The sequence below is a fragment of the Athene noctua genome, chromosome 8 (assembly GCF_965140245.1).
Source record: "Athene noctua chromosome 8, bAthNoc1.hap1.1, whole genome shotgun sequence".
NCBI lineage: Eukaryota > Metazoa > Chordata > Aves > Strigiformes > Strigidae > Athene > Athene noctua.
This window is the reverse complement of record NC_134044.1, coordinates 3,155,242-3,176,532: the sequence shown is the minus strand read 5'-3', so window position 1 is coordinate 3,176,532 and position 21,291 is coordinate 3,155,242. Positions and strand designations below refer to the sequence as shown.

The 21,291-nt window shown below is 43.3% G+C and overlaps 1 protein-coding gene across 1 annotated transcript; it reads left to right on the top strand.

Moving 5' to 3' along the window:
• Positions 1–317: 317 nt before the first annotated feature.
• Positions 318–19,597, top strand: MSL2 (MSL complex subunit 2). Its single transcript, XM_074912495.1, has 2 exons — positions 318–1,108; positions 15,478–19,597. The coding sequence occupies exons 1-2, from the start codon at positions 967–969 to the stop codon at positions 17,073–17,075; spliced, it is 1,740 nt and encodes a 579-aa protein (XP_074768596.1). The 5' UTR covers positions 318–966; the 3' UTR covers positions 17,076–19,597.
• Positions 19,598–21,291: the final 1,694 nt, after the last annotated feature.

The window sequence follows — 21,291 nt, the reverse complement described above, 5'->3', positions numbered from 1 at the left end:
CCCCGCCCGCCCGGCGAGGGAGCGGCGCAAGCGGCCCGCCCTCCGCGGAGCAGGCGCGGTGGGGCGACCGCTGCGGCCAGCGCTCGCTCGCTCGCTCCCTGCGTGCCTGCCTGCCTGCCTGCCTCCCGCCGGCCGCCGCCGCCGCGCCCAGGCCGAGGGCGCCCGGGGCTGCCCCGCTCCCGCGGCGGCGCGCCCGGGCACCGCTAGAGGGCGCTGCGCCCCCCGCCCCCCCGCGCCGCGGGATGGGCCCCCGCTGCGGGGAGGGAAGCGGCCCGGCCGCGCATGCGCAGTGCCGGGCGCTAGACGGCAGCGGCGATGGCTCCGCAGTGACGGTTGGATCTAACGGTTGCTATTGACATTGCGGCGCGGATCGGGCGGCGGACCCTGCCCCGCGAGCGGCGCCCGCCCCGCGGCCGCGCAGCCAGCAGCCACCGGCCCCGCGGAGGAGGCCGCGGCGGCGCCGCGGTGATGCGGCCGCGCTGAGGCCCAGGTGCATCCGCCTCCCTCCCCCGCCGCCGGATCGGGCAGCGCGGCCCGGCCCCGCCGCCGCCGCCGCCCTGAGCTGGCTTCGCGGTTCCTCCCTGCGGCCGCCGCCATGCCGGGCCGCCGCTGAGGAAGCGTCCGCTCGGCGAGGAGCAGGGCCCGGGGAGGGCGGCCCGGCATGGCCCGCAGCCTGGAGTAGCGCCGCCGCCTCCCTGCGCTGTGTGGCTGCGGGCGGGCCGAGGCCGCTGCTCGGGAGCGAGGCCCCGCTGGAGGCGGAGGAGGAGCCAGCGCGGCCCCTCTGACAGGGCCGCCGGGCCGCCGCGGCCTCCGCGCTGCCGCTGCCGCCGCGCGGCTCCAGGTGGCCCCGGACCAAGGTGACACCCGGCCTGCCCCCGCCCCGGGGCCACCTGCCCCCTCGGCCGGCACGGACTCGGCGCCGCGCTTTCTTCTCATCCCGGAGCCGGCGGCGTGCGAGCGGCTGCGATGAACCCGGTGAATGCCACTGCTCTCTACGTTTCAGCGAGCCGCCTGGTGCTCAACTACGACCCTGGGGATCCCCAGTCCTTTACAGAGATTAACAAGCTCCTGCCCTACTTCAGGCAGTCCCTCTCCTGCTGCGTTTGCGGTGAGGATCTTTCTTTTGTTCCCGGCACAATGAGCCGCCTTTCCCCCCCCCCAGCCCTCCCCCCCCGCCTCCCGGGGCTCTCCGCACGGCGCTGCGGGCCGGCCCTGGGCCGCGCTGCGCGGGGAGCCCGCCCCGGCGCTGCCCCGGCCGCCCGCCCTCGGCCCGGCCGCCGGAGGAAGCGCCGCGCTCGGGCTCTTCCCCCCCGCCCCGAGAGCCGGGCTCACGCCCCGAGGCGGCCCGGGAAAGTTTTGCTCAGCCTTTTCGCCGCGGAGTCCCCGCTCGCGCGGAGCCTCTGGCCGCCGGGGGGGCGGCGGCGGAGCCCACGTGGGCGGGCCGCGGTTCTCCCGCGGGGGGCGGCGGGCGGGCGGGGAGGGGGGGTGCGGGCAGCGGCGTGGTTGGTTTGCGAGTTGGGAAAGGTGGAGTGAAAATAGTCTTCGGTTTAACACCCCCCCCGTGCGAAAAACACCCCGAAGAGGGGGGAAAACTGCGGGCGATATTGGTCAGAAAGGTAGAAAGGCGCTGGGGGGCTGTATATTTAATAGCCTTGGCGAGCTGTAAGGACAATAATTGTTGGGGTTTTTGAGACAGCCTGTTTTCCCCAAAACGCAACACTTTGTTATGGTCCCTTCATTTCATAAAGGCTATGGTAGTTATTAGTGGTTATTGGAATACCCTGGTATAGTGGAGTTAACCGCTTTAAAAAAGTGATGACTAAGAACAAGCATGGTAAAAGATATTCAGTATACAGACCATAGAGGCAGGCAAATAAGAACTTTCCACTTTTTTTTTTTTTTCCCCCTCCTTGAAATGTAAAGAACAAACAAGTAATTCAGATTGAAAGCCAGGAATTTTAAGCACACAGAAAAGCAGTGTTTGGATTTTTCTATGTGTGTGAGTAGCAGATAATTGTCCTATAACAATAATTACCATAAAAAGCAAATAGGCTGAAAGTCTGCTCGGATTTCCCCACTCTCCCCCCAAAAAAGAGCATTCTGCATTTTGTGGGCAAAGGCAGGCATCCGGAATTTCAGGATTACAGTCTGGGGAACATGGGGAAAGAATTGCCTTCTGCTGTGTTTATGAAGTGGAGGCACGTGTCCGTTCCTGGTAGGAAGCTTTGGAGTAAGCTGTCAGCCTTTCTTGAACTTTCCTTGGAAGTCTTGGTCAGTGTTGGGACAGGGAATCTGAACTGTTAGACCTCTCGGTTGATTCATTTTGTTAATTCTTCTTTTTTCTCCTCTGGTAGTTTTTAAATCCTGGACCTGTGTGTGTTTCTATTTTCCTAACAGAGTGGACTCAGTTTGCATGTGTTTATCTTTACTGATGTGTGTGGTCACACTAAGATTTAATTGAATTACAGGGGCTTATAAAGTTAAATATTTATTTACAGGATCAGGATTTCAGCTGTTGAGGCTGCTAAGCTAGTGTTGGATGCTTCCTATCCTGTAGCGATTGGCTCCTCCCACTTAAAGTCTTGGAAAAGAGAGATCTGTTTGTACTGGGAAAGAGGGAGCCTGTTCTCAGGATCACTGCATCGTCATTTCCTGAAATAATTTATCTATTTTTTTTTTCTCATGTAACTCTGATGTCAATATTGATGCACCTCTGCTCTTTATCTCTTGCTTATTACCACAGGCCCTGTTAATTCCAATCCCTAACTGTGCTTTTTTTCCCATAAATCTTTCTTGGTTTTGGTCAATCCCCAGACTGCTTTTGCCTAAAAATATGCTAATATTTTTCTGATTTTTTTTTTAATAAGATATTTACGTAGGAACTAGATGTTTCTAACTACTCTGCTATATTTGGCCTCTCCACTTCAGAAGACTGGTCTTCTGAAGTGTATTCTTTGTTCTCCTTGCCTTGACTTCTTTCCTTCTTGGCCTTTTGCAGTCTTATTTTTACACTCTGTGCTATTGAAACCATCTATCTTTAATTTGTCCCTGCCCAAATTCCTGAGCTATTTTTCCACTCTTTGGCCTTTCTTGCTTGGCTTTTCTGTCGCTCTTAGTTTGGTAGAGCAAACCATGCTTTTTAGTTTGTTTTCTTCTATTGACTTGTGCCTCCATGGACAGTCCTACATACAAGATACTTCATGATGGTTCCACTTTCTCCATCCCTTATTTTATTTTAATTTGAAGGTTATTGCTTTGGCTTAGATTTTGTTTCTGCTGTGGCTAGCTTTCAGGTAACTGTAGCCACTGTTTGTTTCAAATATGTTGTCTATGAGTGATTCCCCAGTATTACCTCTCTGTGTCTTGGTCTCCTGTTTGTAATGTGGTAGCATACAGAGGCCTCAGTAAATACCAGGCTCTTTGTGAAGCCAGACAGTAAAATACAGTTTCTGTCCTGTAGAGTTGGTAAAGTGTCTCTTAAACCTGCAGACAGTTAGTCATGGGAGAGTGGTCCTGCCCAAGACAAAACTGTCCATCTGGTTTTGACCAACAGTCATAAATTGTCAGTCCAGGCTGGGAGAGGCAACTCGGCCTTCTTTTTCTTGTTTGTTTTCTGTGTTTCTTTTCTCCAACTTCTGTCATGGGTGAATATTGGTGCCTCTTTTGCTCTTTGGCCTCTGACCTTGCTATGATATTTTTTAAAATATTTTTTTTTTCTCTTGTACATGTTAGTGCTAAGAGCTGTTACACCTTCTGCATATTTAAGGTGGTTTAAAGCCTATACAAGTATCAAACCCTTTTAAACTTTAGTGTTTTAAAAGGTAAAGTACTGAAGTAAAGATTACTCTGTGAGATGTCATGATCACAAGAGCGAGTGCTATGACCACCCAAAACTTTACAGTGATGTTTTAAAAAAATATTTAGAAGCTTTTCAGATGCTCGCTTCTTTCTACCCTGTTGTCTGTTTAGACTGTGAGATCCAAATACCTGGGGTAACAGTTCATGTATATGGAACTTTGAGTGTTTGGTACGTCCCTTGCACAGATCTTAGTGGAATGGGGTCTTGACTCTAAATGTTTAAAAATCGTGTTTTGTTGGAGAAATGCTGCATGAATTACCGGTAGTGCATAAAACCCCTATACTTGGATAAAGTCTCAAGTGTTGGACTTCTAGGACTTCCCTTGGGAAGCTACTCCCCAAATTAGTGCCTCTTATGTCATCAGCCTTTCCTCAGTATTTAATCTCTCTGAATGCATTCTGTAATGCTTTGTTATGCTGTAGGTATTAATTCTGCAGTCCAGATTGTCCCTTTAATTTTAGAGAATTGTTCTTAGAAGAAATTAGTGACAGCTATATAAATCAGCTAACATTATTGTGCTTTTGCTACTTTCTCAATGCACTAGACATAAGCCAACTCATTTTCTTTTGATCTGATAGTCTTTGAAACCAGCTCACATAGTAGGGTTGGCAGAAGTTTTTGGACCCACGTAATTATGAAATTCTAATTAAAGCTCAGATTTTAGATTCAGATTGGCACACATGAAGTTCTATCAGTAGAAAGTCATAATGTAAATACAGTATGCTATTGTAAGTCAAGTAAAGCTGTTGTAGGTGGGTTTGAGGTCTCTGTTTTATCTAATGGGTTATAAAGGTAAAATTACGTTGATGGTATGGTGGTGTATGTTTCTAGGATTTAAGTGTGGTCATGTGATAGTTTCCTAGATGGTATTGTAGGTAATGCATCATCCTTTTACAGGGATGTGTAAGACAGTATTTCCTAGAGCTTTTAAAACCTAAGAATAATTACTCCTGAGTGTGCATTAGACAGACGGTATGTGATTTCTGTGTTTTGAGGATGTGAAATCAGAGTTTCAGTCTCTGGACTAAAATGATTATTATTAAATTGCATCTTAATGCCACATTTAATTTAAAAATAGTAGAGTTTATGCAACAAATCCGTTTTAAGAACAAGCTTGTTTTAAAAGTACTGCCTGTTGAGATAAAATCTTCTTAAAAGTGCCTTTCTCTGTTTCAAATAACATGTAGGTTACTGCAAGTCATTCCAAGGTTCAGGGCTTTTGAGCATTAACAGGCTTTTTTTGAAATTCAGTTAAAATCCTTGTAAGAGACAGAATGCCAGTCAGATCAGCTTGAGTTTTTATCTGTGGAATACTTCATCCTGGAATCTCTGAAAGATATTTAAAAGGTGCGTGAAAGATTGTTGTTCTTGATTTAAAATGTGAAAGTGCTTGAAAAGCTGCATGGCTTTAGGACAACACTTGACGTTTGGCCAGGATCCCAGCTGTAGCTTGTGCTGTAGAAATACAGGACAAGAATATAGTTCTTGCCTTAAACATCCTATAATCTTAGTAAGGGGATGTGAGACAACATGTGGTTTAAGGGAGATTAAGAGGTGGGAAGGAACAAAGAAACAACGTGACAGTACTGACTGGTACTTTACACAGCGCCTGTCAAGTGTTTTGAGATAGCTCTTGATAATTTTGGTTAGAGGGTTGAAGGCTAAATGGAAGCAACTCCCAGACATGGGGAATGGCATGGATTACCAAAAAAATTTTTTTCAAACGTTGTCTTTTTGTTTTCTTATACAAAGATTAGTGTAGGGAAGTTATTTCCATCCTGCTCTTGTGTAAAAATACTAGTAGAATTTTTGGAAGTTGTATACTGTTAATGTGAGTCTTATAGAACTCCTCCTGGCTAGGTTTGAGACTTCTCCATCGTTGGTGGTATACTGAATAGTGTCAAATTTTGCATCTTTGTACCATCTTGTCCGTGGTGTTGGACCTGCGAAGGGCCCTCCTCTTCCTTGCCCCTCGCTGAGCTAATTTTTCATTGCTTCTGCAGTTCTGACTGCTTCCCTCCATGCCAGTGCGTGGTGTCACCTCTTCCAGGCCCCTTGTCTGTAGCTTTTAGTGACGTTGTTACCATCCCAAGTAGAGTTTAGGCTCTACTTTGTCATTGGGAGATTGTGTGTTAGACCTGTACAGTTCCAGTAAGCTTTTATCTGAAAATGTTTACAAGTATCTAAGGAAAGCAAGAGGAATGCAAGCGAATTACAGCTCTAGAGTTAAGCAGTCTTTGTTTCACTGATGATAGTGAGACATGCCCTTCGGAGAGGAGAAGGTACTTGGGTGACACCAAACCTAAAATAAGGTTTCTAGAAAATTCAATTTCTGGTCACAGAGATGGAAGAAAGCGGAAGAAACCAATTCCCCCTACTAATAAACTTAATTGTGCATAATACTGGATTTTCTGTTTGGGATGTGAGCCATGACTGAGTTAAGCCTGGATATCAGAGTTCTAAAGTGAAAAAAGCGTATTTAACTTTTGTGATGAAAACGTTTAGCCTAGAACTCTCATTCCTTGTCCATTTTGCCTAGATTATGGAGAGTGAAGGCTGATTCATGATCCATGCTGCCAGATCAGAGTTGCCTTTTACATTTGAAAGGTGATCTGGATTTTTTTGTAGGTGTTTTTTCATTGACATTTTCTTTTTTCCTCCCATTTCAGTGGTGAAAAACACTGTCCAGCTATCACGTATAGGTGGTTTTTAAAAGTATGTTATTTTCTCCTTAAAAATTACATGGATGGCTGCCAAAATACTTCTAAATTTCTGAAGGATGTGCAAAATAACCAGAACCTCTGAAACCACCATTGGGGAGCATGGACTGTGGGACTAAGTACCTATCCAATACTTTCTGCTGCAGGTATTCTTTTTGTTTTGGAGATAACCAGCATGGGCAGTCTTCTATATAAAATGTCCACTTGCACATCTCTGAATACACCAATTTTTAGCCAAGAACATGTTGGATGATTTCTCTTTCTCTTAGAATCTCCTTACTTAAATTCACTGTTTCCCTTTCCTGTTTTTCAATCCTGCATGTGACTCCTGGGAGAACTGCTTTTTCAAGGTTGTCTGCATTGTACTGGATAAGTTTTGATGATATAAAGTTCTACCAGTTGAATTTAAATTGGTTTCCAAACTAAAAATACTCCTTTGTCTTAGAACAAAATTGAGGAGTAGGATGAGAAGTGGTTTCCACCGTAACAGCTGGGTGATAGTGGGCTTCAAAAGAAGGTTGCAGAGTGAAGATTACAGTATTGTCTTCTGATGTGATTTGAGATGAGAATGTGTTTCTCACCGAGGCAGTGGAAGACAATGGACGGGTTTTGATGGTCGCCTGAGGATATTGATTAAACCGATTGCATTTCAGAGTGTTTGAAGAAAAGTTAATGTGTTGCCAAGAGGCGTCTTTATTGGGACAGCTTAGTTGTTGGGTCTACAGACATAGTGTGTTCAAACACAATTTCTTTGGTTTTGTTTTCTTACTGTGTTATGATTTACAGATTAGGTTGACTAAATACAGAGGGAGCGGTTGCTGGATATTATGTTGGGGTTCTTTGTGAGGCCAGAAAAGATTCTTTGCCTCTAGTATATGACTTGAGAAATAATGCACAGCACAACCTCTTGAGCACTGTGCTGAGAGTTCCCTGCTCTTGTAGTGGAATTTGCTTTGAAGTCCTTCAGTGATGTAATCTGTTATTCTTTGTCTCCTGAGCCTTGCAGGCACAGCACCGGGCTTGCTCCTTCTCCAGTCCCCTTGAAGAGCACAGCTTACTTCAAGATTGTGAGGTTAATCTTGATGGTGTGAGCATTTTTGTTTGGTGGGAAAAAATAGTTTTCATTACTTACTTGTTTGCTCAGAGAATACAATCAACTTGATCTGTAACTTTCAAAGCAAGTTTTAACCCTTGTGAGTGTTTATGCAGCATAGAAACATGTTAACGTTTCTCCTGTGGGCATAAGATTAATTTAACTTTCTTTTTTATACATCAACCTTGACTTTTGGAAAATATTGTTACATGCAAATTTTATATTGGATGGTGAAAAAGATGAATTTATCTATATTTTTAAAGCCTGTTCTTTACAAAGTTTGAACTTTGCCACCTAGTTTGTTAAAAACACATTTAGAAATTTTCCAGTTGGTGATTTTGTAAACACGGAGTCGCAAACAGAAATATAACTTTGGCATAGGACTTGATAAAATATGTTCTGTTGTTGATCATGCAGGGGGTGGAGTCAGAGAACAAAACAGTCCCTTCTGCGGGGGGGGGGGGGGGGGGATTGTTAAAATGCAACTTGTCATATTCCTGTTTTTTTTCCTTGAACTTTAGCTAAAGAGATTGACTGTATTTCTCCAGATATGTAGAAAAATAGCCTAACTGTATTCTTATCATGGTTAATTTGGGTTCCCATGGTGTTTGGACAAAAATAGTGATGTTTTTATTTTTTTGGAGCGTTTTACAATCATTAATTCTGTAGTCACAACCATCCCTATACGAGGGCAATAATTTCTGTAGCTAATTTTCCATGGTTGTTGATGGAGGATGCTCAGAAATACTCAGCAACCAGCAGAGTGTTTAATAACATTTTGGAATAAGTTGGTTGGGGTTTTTTTTTCTGTTCTGTGTGTCCCCTGTGTTTCCATTTCACCTGACAGGGAATCTGTCAGTGTGTCTGTGTATGTCTTTGGACAAATTGTAGCAGCACTGTTGAGTTGTAGTGATCTAAGAGCAAGATGGTATTTTCAGGAAGAAATACTATCGTTTAGTTCACAGGTAAACTCTTACTGTTTTATATCAAAGGGTTGTATGCTGAAAGTCTTGGGCAACTTTTTCTATTTCTAGTTTTTGGCTGAATAAAACAGTTTCTGTCTACAAAACTTTGTCTCACAAAAAACATTAAAGGATAATTACATTTCTAGTGTTGTCATTGTGATCTCTTACTTATAATCCGTGTTTTGTAGACATAGGTTCAAAGTTTTGTGCTAGTAGTACTGCAAATGCCTTGCATCTTCATGCCTCTCAACCAAGAGTATGGTCGCTACAAATAGCGATTTGTTTTCTGAACTCTGGGAAGTGGGTGTAGGATATCTGGGTGATAGGTGGCACCACTGCCAGGCGACCCAGTAGCTTCTGTATGATGAGAAAAGTTGCCAAACGTTTTTTGAACTGGGACAGTTTGTCAGAGCAGGGGTAGGACAAATCTCCATCTGGTGAATCTGCCTCTTGACTTTGATGCAGTATTTGTGAAATGTATCACCCAGACCGTGGTTCAAGCCCACCATCTCGAGTGTATGGTTTGGAAGGGGTTTAAGTTAGGGCTCGAGATCTGTTGTCCTGTCCTTGGCAGTTGTCCCTTACACTGACCTCTCTTGAAGTTTCTCTCGTTTTGAGTGTATTTAGTTACCTTCTTTTCTTGTAAGTATCCAGATCTTTCACCCATATACAACAGATCTTACACATTTATTTTTCTGCAGATGGTTAGCAGACCTTTTCACTACTTATCATATGCCTGCCAGTCTATCGTCAGATAGCTTTGCAAACGGGGCTTTTAGGGTTTTTACCGAACTCTGAAAATGCTACTGCTTTTATGATTTTATTTTTGGTTTTGCATGTTTTGCTTTGAAACCTCATTGAGCTACTTCTTCTTCAGCTGGATCTAGCTGATAATTTCTTAGATGAAAAGATGCTGTGTGGGGTTGAAGGGGAGCAGTGCAGGGAAGGTGGGGAGGAGCAAGCCTTTTCCTTTCAGAGGCTGCTTCAGCTGAAGTGCTTGAACCCATCAAGTGGTACTGCCTGTCGGTGAGAACTAGCTCCCACCCTTGAGGAGGTGGTTAACTCTGAAGCTTGAATGAAAGAGTTTACTGCCTGTTGCTGGTTATTTTAGTAGAAACAATCTGATCGTGTTTAATCCGGAAATGAAAACACTGAAAGCGTATCAGTCCAGCTGTTAAATCTCCAGTTTGGGGTTATTACTTTGAGGTGCTTGCCATATAATAAAGCGTAACATAGAAGTATATGTGTGCTTCATCAGGTTGATTGTATCTTCCTGGTTTTTAACACTTGCTACATTCACAGAGCTGCAGAATTTCAACCTGACTAATCCAAAATTCACAGCAGCTTTATGTAATCTTGGTTTAAAAATGAAATAATTTCACTGTTTGATGTTAACAGATTAACTGGTGTGCAGGTGAGCTTCCTTCTGTCTTCTCCCCTTCATGGATTGCCAGTCCTCCTGCGTTGGGTAGCAGATACACCACTTCAGTCAGGTAGGGAGTGAAAGGAGTCGAGGGTTGGACTGTTCCACAGCAAGCTAGTGGAAAGCTCACTATAAACAGAGGATGATTTCTGATGATACGAATGCAGTTGAGAAATAAAGACTCTGTTTTGGCAGATAAATGCTGGAAATTAACCCCAGTGATACATTTAAATTAACTTGTAACAAAATTTGACATAATTTTTTCTAGTTTACTTCATCAAATTAAGATTTAATAGTTACATCATTCTTAAGATTTTGAGTTGTTAAAAAAGGCAATATATTATATTTCAGTAGGCTTTTCCAAGGGCAATAAATTAGTTACTTGTGTTTAGCCCCTTTTGTAGGGCATTATATTTCTGCCTTTGCTGAGGATAGATGAGAATGGAAGGTGATCTGTTTCCATTCAAATCTGTCTTCTCAGTGAATTTCACCCATTTGGAGGCATTTGCTGGATGTATACACCTAACAATTGCTTTGATTCCCAATTCTTCACCTCCCTTTGGTCTCTGAGATACGATTTGCAGATGCTTCCCCTCTTCCTGCAGCTGTGAAGTAATGCTCATTAAGGAACACAATAGGAAGTATTCCTTGTGGTTTAAGTGACCTCCATCCTGGTAGCAGCCTTTGCAGGACAGCTGGAATATTTTGTAAATAATATATTAACAGTATTTCCTCTGTATATGCTGCTTATTAATGCTAAGTACTCATTAATGTAGATGTTTAGGAAACCTTTCTGAAAGTAGGATAGTTAAGAACTGCTGTTGCTTAAGGAAAGCCTCTTAATGGAGGCTTTGTAAGACACTGATTTTGGTTTCGGTGTATTAATACACCCTTTGCAAAAGCGGGTGAGAAAAGATGAGGCAAAGCTTAGTAATACCAAGCTACTTAGAGTGGTAAAAATGAAGGCCTGCATTGAGTAACCATGGAAGGATCTTATGCAGATGAATGACTGCGCAATAAAATGACAAATAAAATTTAGCTTAGATAAATAATAAATTATAAACATGTAAAAAATATTAACTTCTCAGAGCCCAGCATTTTTATATCTTGCAGATCTATATAAATTTATAGAAAGGCTTAGCAACTGATGGCTACCAGCCAAAAGTGAGATCTTGGCCTTGCAATAGAAAACTCCCTGAGAATATCAGATCAGTACTGAGTATCAGTCATAAAAGCGAACCAAATACTAAAGATTGTGACTGGAATAGAAAATAAAGTGGAAAACTTTATTATGACACTGTGTAAAGCTGTGGTTTACCCATCTCCTATGTTGTTGCAGTTGTGGTCCCCCGATGTCAAAAAAAAGCCTGTGAAAAAGTTAGGAGAAGGGTGATCCAGTGTAAGGGACAACTTCTCTACAGTCTGGAAAAGAGACAGCTTGGAGGGTTACATGGTAGATATCTGTAAAACCATGAGTAGTGTGGAGGAGAGGGAGGGGGACTGACTGCTGCCTCATCCAACATGAACCAGAAATTGTCAAGTGAAACTGGTAAGTCATGTTCAGATCAAAAAGGTCATTCCCGGCACAGTGGGTAGCTGGCCAGGGACTGCCTTGTCAAAGCCTGCTGTGATTACATGTGAAACAGTTAAAGAGGAGATGAGGCAGTCTGAGGGTTACCGAGCGCATGGAAACATCATCTCCTGTGAGAAGCATCTCAGCTAATAATGGTTAGAAGCTGGGCAAGTATTAAGAATTTACTTGCCTTGTTCTTACTCTGTGCCCTAAGTGTCTGCTTTTGGCCACTAGTGGGTGGCCCACTGGGCTAGATGGATCTTTGGTCTAACCTAGTGTGGTCATTCTGAGGAGTCTGAGGATGGGCTAGGTAACATTTTGGAATCCTTCCTGGCTTTATTTTCATGGAGGAGTTCATAATCTGGGAAGATCTGGTAATTTGCAGCATCAAATGAGTGTTATGCCTTGGGAGCCTGTACAGTCCAGGAGTTGGGAACCTCCCCAGTTTAGTACCTCCAGATTCTGGGGAGCAACTTGGGTGTTGTCTTCCTGAGACAGTGTTGCTGACTTAATGCCATTCCCTCAGTATTAAAAGTAATGGAACTTCATTTTCTGTGATTTGCATTTCATGATTGACTCTTCAGCTTTAGTATTGTTAACCTAAAAAAAAGTGATAGGTGCCACAGAATCCATACAAGAGAGAAACTCTGACTGAAGAATGAATATTCAGTGAGATAGGAGCTCAAACTGAAAATATTCCCACAGGAATTCCTAATGTCTCTCCCGTGCAGGTTGCCTGGCATTTACCAAGAGTAGAACTCGCTCTGTTCTGTCCGTCAGTGAGAGCATATAAAGTGTTTTGTCTTGTTTATGCATTTTTTTTTTTTTTTTCCCCCCTCCCTCAAAGCTTCTGGAAATGTACATTTTTCAGTATCCTCTTCTAGCATTTGCACCCATTCAACAGTTTCAGCCAAATTTCTTTTGGGAGAAATAAAATGCACAGTTCGTGATGACTTTTTTTTTAAAAAAAATCTAATTAATTAAATTGGTATATTGTTTATTAGGTCCTATCTCTTAAATATTTTAGTGCTTTGTAATCTGCAAAGCATTGATCATCATAAGTAGCAAAAAGAGGCTGAAGGTGGCCTGAGGAGCACGCCCAAGTGCTTCGTTTCATTGGGTGCTAATGCTGGTGGCTCCTGGTCCCAGAAGCACCGTGGCCGCGTGTAGTTTTGTGATGGCTCCTGAAGTCTCAAAGCGTTCTGTGACCAAGTGTGGGGTGTGTTTGCCTCCTGCACCGGTCGGGGCATGGCTTTCTGCTGGGCCTGTTGGAAAGACTCAAGATCCATGAGGGATGGACACTTGTTGGTGAACTCTTTCCGCTGAAGGACATGACTTCTGAGGCTCACTGATGGGATTTAAACTTTTCTTTTGTTTTCCCCTGGGAATTAGAGACTTTTTTCACAAAATCAAATTCAGTCTTAGGACTGTGATGGACATTACTGCCTGCATATATACCGTCATTTAAAGGGAACTTTAAAAAATGAAATAAAAATTCACTGTAGGTTGGATTGTGTGACTTCATGTTCCATCTGTTGGCTTTAAATCTTCCCTGCTTAACTTGAAGAGTGTAATTGTGCTTTGAACCTTTCTCTGTTCTGCAGCTTCTCCTGTTCAGTGTTCCTCCTGCATCGCTCGACCAGCCGTGTTCAAACCTCGCACCTTTCCCTGCGGCCCTGCTCCAGCCGCGCTCTGAGGACAGTTCTCATTATTTGACATGATGTAGATGTGCGCCACCCACCAACTTCCTAAACAATTACATTTTTCTCTCAATTTATAAAAAAGTACTACGTAATGGTGACTTCAGCACTGACTCTTGTTATTTGTTGCTCAAATAACAGTTTACATCAAGTCACTTCTACTGAAAGGGCGTCCCTTTCCCAAAAAAGTACCAGGGAATTCAGATTTCAAGGGGAAAAATGGGGTAGTCTGCTCCCTCATTCAAGAGTGTTGCAGAGTTACTGTGCTAATGCAAAGGTCCCGTTGAAACACATGCAAAAAATGGAATTTTCTAAAGTGATTTAAATCGTGAAAAGTACAGGGGGTTAGGTCAGAAAGAAGGAGGGAACATTTTGACAAAAGCTACAGAGTAAGGGATAAGTTTTGTATTTTAAGTGTTACTACAGCCAAGGGTTTGCATGGTATGTCTTGCTCTTCTACCCGAGGGCTCAGATTCCAGACTAAAGTAATACAAGGTAGAAAGGTTGGGCTTTGGTACTTAGTTGATAACTGAGTCTGCTCCACTAGGTCCAGTTAATTAGATCCCTTCAAAGCACTATCACGAGAATCTCTTAAGGAAAGTCTCTGTGATGAAAATTTCCTTGGCAAGTGAATGATGAGAGAAAATTTATACTTGATATGATTTTTTTTTTTATCTCAGTCTGTTCTAATATATGCATTTTGCTTTTTCTTCCCAATTTGTTTAATTTTATTCATTTGTTTGTAACAGTGTGTTTTCACTTTGGAAGATCTCATTGAGAATTCACTGATGGTTGTAACTCCTCCAACAAAGGCTCCTTACGGGGAGAAAGGTCTGATCAAAGCTGAAAATCTGCTGCTTGGAAAGGAGGGGGAAACCTGTTGCTGCAGATTACTATAGATACTCTGAAATTTAATTTAGGTGTTAGAATATCTTTCTGGCCTAGAGCTGGCTAGAAATAGCAAAGCAATACTGACACTTTCTGGATCTAGTTACTAGTTGGGTTATTTCTATGCAAATGTCAGTTACCTCTGTTCTTTCCTGTTTTACCCTTATGTGTCATTTGGTTTGTGCTTAAGAAGAAACGAGTGTTCTTCCAGGTTTTTACAGTTGCAGAGATCTGGAGACAACCTTCCAGATTGCCAGGACTGGGTGCCTGAAACTTTCTGTGCCGTTGGGTGTGTCGATTCCTTTAGGAACTTATTTTTATTAGTTTTTTTATTCATAACAGTAAGATCTCAGAGAAAATCCTTTCTTCTGACTTGTTCACTCCTGCCCAGGACATGAGCTGTTGTTGACACTTTAAAGTATTTAAGCATCATGGCCACAACAGTAGCACTGTTTCAGGTGTTATTTCACTGATAGATGTGAATTGGAAAACCAGGAGGCACCTCTCCCCGGGATATGTTAATAGTCACCTTGTTCCGCCTTCTGGTTTGCCACAAGAGCGATTTATTAGAGAGCAATATTCTTTTTAAATTTTATTTTTATTCAAATATACTACTAGGTGTTTTATTCAGTGTTTATAAGAATACATTGGGATCCATTTAACTAGTTTTGTTGCTTGCGGAGTTCAAAACTTTGTGCTTTATTCACGGCATTGACTGTCACAAAGCTAGGTTCTATTTTTAGCCCCAGCTAAATAAAAAGTAAAACAAAGTCTGCAGTGTCTTCCCTTTTGGCATTGATAAGTCTTCATTTTTACATTTTCCTCTGCTCTGTTGCCATTTGTTTTCACTAATTGCATTAAAATCTCTGCAGTAGCTCTTCATGGGAGTTTATTGTTGCGCTTCTGGTAAATTCACAGAAATCTGGTGTGTTTTGTAATTTTCAATGGAAGAAACTGCTGAAGGGGACAAGGGGATTGGTGGGGGTTTAGTTGTGAGTGATTCTAAAGGCTGCAGCAGCACAACCAATTACGGTGTGATGGTTTTCTTTTTTGTTTGTTTGTTTATTTAATGTTGTTTTAAAACCAGATACGACAGCTGTGAAACTTTTTACAGGCTGTTGTTCAGGGGGTATTTTCTTGTGACTTGCTGAACTTTTTTGGGTAATTATTTTGATAGTACAAAAAGATTCATCCCATGCTATCCTGGAAACCTGCCTCAAGTCCATTGTAATCTTTCTCTTTCTTTTTTTCCCTAGGAAATTTGCTACAAGACCCCATTGCTCCTACCAACTCCACATGTCAGCATTATGTCTGCAAAACTTGTAAAGGCAAGAAGATGATGATGAAACCATCATGTAGCTGGTGCAAGGACTACGAACAGTTTGAGGAGAATAAGCAGTTAAGCATCTTAGTGAACTGCTATAAGAAACTCTGCGAATACATAACGCAGACTCCACTGGCACGAGATATTATCCAAGCAGTTGATTGTTCCGCAGATCTTTTGGCTTTGCTCAAAGATGGATCACCACTCCACGAAGAGACAGAAAAATCTTCCGATGCAGGCTTGGCTTTGTGTTTGACACATTCCCCAGTACCTTCAACCTCAGAACTCACAACTGATCCTCCAGCTAGTTTTACGTCAATCCCTGAAAGCACACACAACATTGATATTAGAGGTTCTGTTATCAACGGGTTGCCCAATTGTAATGGGCTTTCGGTAGATAAACTCGGAGTGAATATTCCTTCTCCTGAACACGCAAACACAATTGATGTCTGTAGTACTGGAGAGTATATAAAAACTGAAGACATCTCCAGCAGCCTGCAGCCTGTGTGCGATACAGTTTCTACTAGTGACTTGTGTACGACAGGCATTGACATCTGCAGTTTCAGTGAAGATATAAAACCAGGTGGCTCGCTTCTCCTCAGCGTTGAGGAGGTTCTCCGGAGCTTAGAGACCGTTTCAAATACTGAAGTCTGTGATTCTAATTTGCAGCCCAGCTTGGAAGCAAACATGACTAACGGCCCTTTCCTGCAGCTTTCTCCCCCACCTCTTAGCCATAACATTTTCATGTCCACAGATGCTTCTCCTCATGGAATCTCCTGTACAGCAGCGACGCCGAAGGTAGTTAAGTTAAACAGAAAGCGATCCCGATCAGAAAGCGACAGTGAAAAGGTTCAACCTCTACCCATTTCCAGCATCATCTGTGGCCCAACATTGGGAGCATCAGCTCCTGTAACAGTGAAACAGGAAAATAAAATGTCTTTGCAGCCTATTGCGACTGTACCTAACGGAGGCACTACTCCCAAAATCAGTAAAACTGTGCTCCTGTCTAACAAAAGCATGAAAAAGAATTTAGAACACGCCCCTAAGAAATCCCACCCGAAAGCCAAACCAGGGGTGCTGAAAACAAAAGACAAAGCAAAGGAGAAAGTTCCTAGCAGTAATGTTATGCCAGGAAGCCCAACAAAAACTGTGTATAAAAAGCCACAAGAAAAGAAAGGGTGTAAATGTGGTCGTGCCACCCAAAATCCAAGTGTTCTTACATGCCGTGGCCAACGCTGCCCTTGCTATTCGAACCGCAAAGCCTGCCTTGACTGCATATGCCGTGGCTGCCAAAACTCATACATGGCTAATGGGGAGAAGAAGCTGGAGGCGTTTGCAGTGCCAGAAAAGGCCTTGGAGCAGACTCGGCTTACTTTGGGCATTAATGTGACAAGCATTGCGGTACGCAATGCCAGCACAAGCACCAGTGTAATCAATGTGACAGGGTCACCAGTAACGACGTTTTTAGCTGCCAGTACACACGATGATAAAAGTTTGGATGAAGCTATAGACATGAGATATGACTGTTGAATCTTTCTTTCTTTTCCCTGCCGTCAGTAGGGGAACTGCTACAGTTTTAAGGCAGCTATGGTTCTGTTTAACTTGCTGGAGCTCCTGCGTTTAGATCACTTGTATCAAGTGTTTTTCATTGCTATGTTATGTGTATTAGTGTCTGGGAAATAGTTGCAGATAATGGAGGAGTTACCCTAAAACTGTTTTTAGTTCTTACAGCACCTCATAGTTTGAGATCAATTGCTGATGTAAATGATTTTATCACCAGATCTTTGGCAAGGAATATATTAACCTCATTGTACTTTGGTCATGCTTTGTGCTCAGTCAAAGCTTCTGCTTAAATGTAGAAAAGTGGTATCTAGTTAGTCCATCTAAACTGTGCTGGATTATGGTGTAGAAAAGTAATGACTGATCAGTTAGTCACCATCACTAGAAAAATCATCTAATATTCCTGTGGGAAGTACAGCATTGAGCTGCAGAACACACTCGGAAAAGGGTAGATAACCAGTTCTCACAATCAGAGATTATCTACTATATGGAACAGCTTAAAAATAATAATAATAAAATTATTAGTTATATTGAGAAAGCTAACAGCCCAAAAAGCAGCCCAGCCTCCAGACCAGGGTTGGGAAGATGGGTTGGTTCAATACGATGAACGTCGAACTGCTGACTCCGATAGGCTGCCCCTGTTAACACACCACTCGGGTTTTTTGTTTTCTTGACAATTCCACAGGTCACGTTCCTGATCTGTTACGCCCTCTGTGCCAACTCTGTCTGTTTGACATGTTACTGTTTTGGCTGGGGGGAGAAAATTGTACACAAAGAAGGCTCAAGTGTTATTACCACCATTCCCTCCTCTCCTCTCCTCCCCCTCCCCCCCCTTTTTTTTTTTTGAGTTCCTGCTGATTTCACTGCTGTTGCTTCTAGAAAAGAGCTTTTTGGGTGACAGAGAGACTCCTTGGCTGATTTTTTTCACCCCCTCAGTTGCCAGTTGCCCTGGGAAAACAGAGACTTCTCCAGCAGTTACCACTGCTGGGGGCTGTGTGTGTGTTTTATTCAATTGTACCACAGTAGACCTGGGACCCATCCGCTTGAGCGTAGCTCTTCACTGACAGGCATCTTTCAGCTGGGGCAGAGGATTGATTGCTATCTAAGATCAAATATTTTGGATGTTTGTTAGACAGAATAAGCTATATTACTCACTCCACCCAGAATCCCTCTCATTTTTCACTAATATATTGGAAGTTGTTTTCAAGGGTCAATGCTTTTCAACCTGGGCTGAAGGGCTCTAACAAGGAAAAACGACACCAAGTTGTCAGCTTATCTCGGAGGGTGTTAAAATGGAGACACCTTTGTAGGAATTCAGCTGTATGCAAAAATGGTTTATTTTGGTGTAATCCCGAAGTAAGAGTACAAGCGGAAGAATTTAGTCTTGTGTTGGCAGCCTAAACCAGTCAGGTTACTTTGTGAAAGCTGAAATTTCTCCTCTTTGAATGATAGAGCACAAACCAAACATGGGCTGACTAGAACACAAACCATCACCTTCTGATTTAAAAGGCAATTCCTGTTTCAACAGCATGTTAATAGTAAGTTAACTTTTTGAGTTCCTTTACTGCTTCCATCTTCCCTCCCGTCCATCCAGTGACCCCGCAGCGCTCTCCGACCGAACCTTGGGTGTCTTTTGATTTGGCACAAAGCATGTACAATGATGGTTCCTCACCTAAGAAATAAGCAAAAACCTTTGGACACAAATGACACCTCCTTTTGTTTTGTAGTGTACCATGGTGTCATTTTCTGTGAATGTGGTCAGATCTTTCTGTTGGTTTTGGTTTGTTTTCTCCCCCCGTCTTTTCTGTGGGGTGGGTAGGGTGGGGGGTTAAAGCCATAGGAAGAAAAATGTGATGTACGTGTCCAGTCTGTACTTTTTTGTTTTTGTTTTGCAAGAAGAGTTGAAAAATATTTTTGATAATGAGTAAATGGTGGAAAATGCTTCTTAGTATTCTTGTCTTTATTTGCCAACCCAGGTACCCGAGATCTGTGTTTTTTAGCCCTCATCATGAGATTTAACGATGTCCTATTAAAATGTATTTAGTTAAACTTCTATGTGATTTTTGTGTTGACCCAAAAGGATCCTACCATTTTCTAATTTGGTGGTTTGATCGTGACCTACTAATGTAAATCTGTTTATTAGTCCACTACGTGTAAGAAAAGTAGCCAAACCAGAGTCTGACTTAAGGGGAGTAAACTGCACAGCATGGGTTGTTTCTGAATGCTTTTGCAGAGCTGTTAAGTTTTGCTGAGATTGTTGATGGTACATATATTAGGACTTTCATTAAATTAAATACATAGTACCTTTGCTCCAGAAATGTGGGAGTACTTGGAATCTTTACTACTATCTCACTGCTGCATTTAAATATGGTACCAAAAGTCGGAGAATTTAGGTCAAGTGTGTTTTGGAAGCGTTGACAGGAGAGCCCTGATCGTTAATGTAAAATTGCAAATGGTAGATTCAGGTTGTTTCTAAAAACATTTCCTTTTATGCTGCCACGTTCTTGAAATGTATATTAAAATTCAAATTGATTTAATAAATGTTAGTTTTTTAATTCTATTTTGCAACTGCTAAGGGCATCAGTGTGGCATATGTTGAACTTACTGTCTAAATACTACTTAGTCTGTTGATGACTAATTCTGTAATTGTTTAAATTAGGGTTGGCTCGGTTTGGTTTTCTTAACCTCCTGGCTAGTTGTTCTTGAATACGCTGAGCAGTGGAAAGGATCGTAATGCTGCTGAAAATAATTGCAGTGGTTCTAGTTTGAAAAGCGTTAGTTTCCGTTTTCCAGCGACAGGAGCGGCGTCCTGTGCGGGCCGGCTGTGCTCAGGGGGAGCCCGGCGGGAGGATGGGGGCAGCTCCGCCTTCGCCCCGGCGCCCCTCCCGCTGTGCCCTGGGTCTGGGGAGCTGTTCTCGCCCACAGCCCAGAGGAATCTGCTGCTTGGGGATTTTTTTCATGTAGGAAGTGTGTGATATTTCAGCTTTCTTCCCAAGCCTCTTGAAGATGGTGATTGACTTCCAAACTTTATTAAAATCCTACAATTTGTAGAGCTGTGTCAGAAGGAACAAGCAGCAGTTTACTGGATGTTTTGCTGTGGGAGTCTGCCTGCCTGAACACACGCTGCAGGGATGGAGAGAACAGAGCTCCTCTGGAAGGGCCTTTGCTTGTGTGTAGTGGTACAGAATCCCTGTAGTGCTTCTGGCCATCCACACCTGCACACGGGGAAGATGCTCTGTCAAGAAAGAGAAGAATCTAAATTTTCCTTTTGAGGGGAAAGGCTCTTTGCTCGTATCGTCCATCAGTGAAATCCCTGGTTGGGATGAAATCCCAGTGGGAGGAGGGACAGGGAAGCCAAACTGGAAATGAGCCCTCAGCCTGGGCTGCCCTGGCCGCTCTTGGAGCGGTTTGTCCGTGCAGGTGACGGTCTCGGGCCTGCGTGACCCTGCGCTGTAGGGCCTGTGAGCACCGGGGTCACAACAGCCTCTGCTTTCCCTCCAGCTCCTCGCAGCTGTTCCTGGGCGTGCACACAAATTTTAAAACCCCATGGCAAAGGCAGGAGGCAGGTACCAGATGGCTTCTGGCCCACCTGCTTCCATCTGTGTCATCATTACATCTGAGAGGCTGCCCCCCTGCAAGCACCACCGAATTCTGTGCTGTTAGAAAAAAATCCTGGAGAGTTACAGGGTACCAGCAGTCTGAAATAAAACCTGAAAAGCCTGATTTCTAGGGCAGGTACTTCTGGCACAGCAAGGAGCTGCTTGTCCAGTGAAACTCTGATGGACTTTCAAGAAAAAGATCATACACATGTGGCACAGGAATCGTGCAAAGATTCTGGCATGATTCAGAATAAAAGCACCCATGCCCCCAGATAGGTTTTTTTTATGTATTTAATTTTTATACAAATTATATTTGTAAAAAAACCCTTTTGATTGCTAGTTAACTTTCTGAGAAGTGAAATAATAAAAAAGCAGCTTTTTATGTTAGAATCATGCCAAGTATGTGGCACGGCTGGTGATATCCACTCTGAAAGGAAGAGAGTGCCATTTAAAGTAGTACTGATGATGTTGCAAGCACATCTTTAGTCTTAACTATTTAATTTTTCAAATTGAAGTGCTGCTGGTATTTTAAAGAAACCCTGAGGTCCCCACCAATAAGTAGCTGTACTGTCCAGATCTAGGCACAC